Raw genomic sequence first — 3,811 nt, 5'->3', positions numbered from 1 at the left:
TGGCTATTTTACATATCTAAGCGAGCTCCTGCTTACAACCGCACTATATTTTGGAATCGAGTGGAGGAGTCCTAATGTATCGCTCTCCGGGGAGGACGATAAATTGGACACATGAACACATTCGTTTGTTGCACTATATCTTATGTTTTGTTGTTTATTGTTCAAACAGACATTTGAAAAGTATATTACGCGACAGGTTGAAATGGCGATACGGACATAGGTTACTTTTTATTTCGAAAACAAAACAGTTCTCGTGGGGTTTTAAAAAACCTAAATACACGCGGATGAAGTCTCGGTTATCATCTAGTGTTAGTATAATGTAAGGCCAGATCATATTTTCAGTTCAATTCTAAGAACCTTCTTAATCCTCTTATTTTTACAAAACAACTTCATTGGTTTCAATTTCTTTTACAACACAAACCTTAAGCAGCTATCCCAGAATTCATACAAAATAATTTTATTCCTTCTGTAATACTTTTCTCTTTGTTCTTTTATATTTACAAATACCATGCATTTGTTATTAAATTGTCTTTCAACATCTGCGGAATGTTTGCAATGCTGCGTAAGTAGATATACTTACCCGAATTAAAAATACTCAGCACATTTTCACCAAAAGCATTTATATTATCACACCGATCAAACGGGCGGCAACAAACTTGCATTCTTGGCGAGGAATCTAATCTCCTTCCCCTTTTGTTTTGATCCTTGTTTTGGTCTCGTTGTGGTGCTCTGGGTATTAATGCCGTGAAATAAACTTTCTCGGTTTACAATTTATGCCAAAACATTTCATGTTTTAAGGTCTCTGAATAAGTTTAGTGGAAAATTAAACACAAATTTGTCTTATAAATAAAATGTTGCTCTTCCGTAAATACGCGTGAATAAATATTTTGTACCGATGTAATTTTCTTCTTCTCTCACTCAATTGTGGCAGAATGGTCCTGCATAAGAGTTTCGCTTTAATCCGGCAAAATATTTCGATGGCCAAAACAGATACAAATGTGTACGGTACAACGTGCAGCATGCGATATGCATCGCTCCTCCTTCCACTACTAAACATACAGGAACAACAACAACAAACAATTTCACCATGACAAGATTTTACAGTTAAAAGGAAATAAATCTATTAGGTTTCTGCAAGCATTTTATTTGTGTTTTAGTAATGCTATTGATACTTTCTAGTGGCAAGTCATCATACACTCGGCTCTTGTCAAAAATCTGTTTCCATTTCCACCGCAGCCACTCCACATGAACATTTTGCAGCGGCTTTCTGAAGAATCGTAGAAAAATCTGAAAAAGGAAGAATGTAAAGATTATACGAATGAAAAGGCACACGCTGTTATAAGCTACACGAAGGCACGTCTAGTTGCAAGTTCGGTTGTTAGGTTTTAAAACCAGGGTGTAACTATTTTGACTCACCTCGGATATCTAGGGGTGCATTCCCCACGGTCAGGACTAAGATAGCACCAATAAGGTCTTCGTACATTACGTGAACCTAAAATTATAGAAAAAAAATTGTATAATATTTTTTTGTATTTTTTATATTAGTATGGAAGCATTTTTAATGTAAAATATATTCAAAAAAATTGGCTTATTCATGGGCCATCTTGCTGTAGGTAGGTACAGTCAGCAACAAAGCTAGGTATGCATCTATCCATCCATAGTCACTTGTACTGGCGGGTGCAAAACTAGCTTTGTTGCTGACCCTCCATGTAGGTACGTCCCGCCAATGTGACAATGTAATACTTGATGTAAAACGAGGATGTAGTGAAATTAGAAAAAAAACCCGGCCAAGTGCGAGTCAGGCTCGCGCAACGAGGGTTCCGTAATTCAGTCGTATTTTTTTGACATTTTGCACGATAATTAAAAAACTATGATGCGTAAAAATAAATAAAAATCAGTTTTAGAATGCACAGGTGAAGCCCTTTCATATAATACCCCACTTGATATAGTTATCTTACTTCGAAAATTGAAAATACTAATTATTAGTTTATGACCACAATTTTTTTTGTGTGATGTAACCACAAATTCACGGTTTTCAGATTTTTCCCCTAAAGCCAGCTAAAAGACCCACCTACCTGCCAAATTTCATGATTCTAGGTCAACGGGAAGTACCCTGTAGGTTTCTTGTCAGACAGACAGACAGACAGACATACAGACAGACAGACAACAAAGTGATCCTATAAGGGTTCCGTTTTTCCTTTTGAGGTACGGAACCCTAAAAAACTACTAAAGAATTAAGAAGAGAAGACGAGAAGACATAGGAATTAGAAAAAATTGTGGTATGATTATAAATTATTATAAACTAGCTGATGCCACGACTTGTCCGCGTGGATTTAGGTTCTTAAAATCCCGTAGGAACTCTTTAATTTTCCAGGATAAAAAGTAACCTATATCTCTTTCCAGAACTATGTGAAAAATTACAACGATCCGTTTGCTCCGTTGCGACATGATAAAAGGACAAACGAACAAACCAATAATCAAACACACATTTGCATTTATTATATGGGTACCTAGTGATGTACCGAAATCATCTAGTTACAGTCTTAATATGAGTATAGATTCTATTACCAGCCGCTGTTGACGAATCAGCAGACAATTCCTTAGGAGCGCTTCTTGATGCTAAGTCATCGTGAGTTTCAGGGAACGCTAGAACAAGAAACGTGAAGATAGTAATTTTTAGTAAGTAGTATACTCAAACTCAAACTCTAATAATTATTTATTCAGAATTGGTAAAATTTTACACTTCCTGATTGTCATAGTCAAAGTCAAAGTCAAATGATTTATTCAAAATAGGTAATAAATTACTCTTATTGATGGTCTGGTATGGTGTTATATTTGTAAGATATAGTGGTGATAATTATTACGCAAACTTAAAACTAAAGCTACGAGGTAGTAATTATAAGTAATTTTTTAATGATTTTTTATTCTTACTTCATTTTTTATTTTTTACAATTTTTTTACTAGTAGATTTAATATACAATATACATTTTTATTTGAATTGAAACTTTGGCTCTTCAATTATTTTATTTATTGTTTCCTCGCAAATTGGAGAAAAGTACCGCACTATACAAGTCTCGGCTGAAATAGCAATTACCAACCTCGTTTAGTTTAAAAAGACTCGCCTGGCGCCTCGTCCTTTCAAAATCACTTCATCAATGATTATTATAATTTTGTGTAAAACCTTACCTGGCGATCCAAGTTCATCATAATCGCCAGCTTTAGGAAACAGCTCAGTAATTATTTGTCCTTTGACTTGAAAGACCAAAACTATCAGCATGAAAATATATTGCCAAAGAGCTCCCATTCTAGTAGTTTACGTTCTAAAATTGAAACTACTGAAATAATCTTATAGCCCTGAATTTATACTGAGATTTTACAGACTGAGAGCCAGCGCGTGCCAGACCTTCGTTATTTTATAAAAGCTAAAAGTTCCTCTGCGTATTGTCCCCCACTGGGAGGAACGTTTGTTTGGATTGTTGGGTTGGATCATGGTGACTTTGAGAGAGAACAGCTAATAAAGGTGTAAAAAATCTTACGTTAAAGTGTAATGTCAACTTTTTTATATTTGCTTGGGAATAGTATTAAAAATCACGTCATGCATTGCCAGACAGTGGCGTTGCACTTGCAACCCCCTGCCAGACACCCTTAAACTTTTGAACTTAAAGGGTGTCTGGCAAAGGGATGTCATGCCCTTCCAGTGTTGGGAACATTACGCAGAGAAAATGTCAGCTTTTATAAAATAAAGAAGGTCTGGCACGCGCTGGCTCTTAGTCCATAATACTAATTTTAATTGTTTCATATAATACTTTTT

The 3,811-nt window shown here is 35.4% G+C and overlaps 1 protein-coding gene across 1 annotated transcript; it reads right to left on the bottom strand.

Moving 5' to 3' along the window:
- Nucleotides 1-474: 474 nt before the first annotated feature.
- On the bottom strand, nucleotides 475-3,359 carry LOC117987853 (uncharacterized). The gene is made up of 4 exons (XM_069502465.1): nucleotides 3,187-3,359; nucleotides 2,569-2,646; nucleotides 1,417-1,492; nucleotides 475-1,287 (listed from the first exon to the last, which is right to left on the bottom strand). Exons 1-4 carry the CDS (start codon nucleotides 3,302-3,304, stop codon nucleotides 1,176-1,178), a joined length of 384 nt encoding a protein of 127 aa, XP_069358566.1. The 5' UTR covers nucleotides 3,305-3,359; the 3' UTR covers nucleotides 475-1,175.
- Nucleotides 3,360-3,811: the final 452 nt, after the last annotated feature.

Source organism: Maniola hyperantus, chromosome 13 (assembly GCF_902806685.2).
Source record: "Maniola hyperantus chromosome 13, iAphHyp1.2, whole genome shotgun sequence".
NCBI classification, from domain to species: Eukaryota; Metazoa; Arthropoda; class Insecta; order Lepidoptera; family Nymphalidae; genus Maniola; species Maniola hyperantus.
Note: the sequence above shows the minus strand (reverse complement) of the source record. Positions and strands in the feature narration are given on the sequence as shown.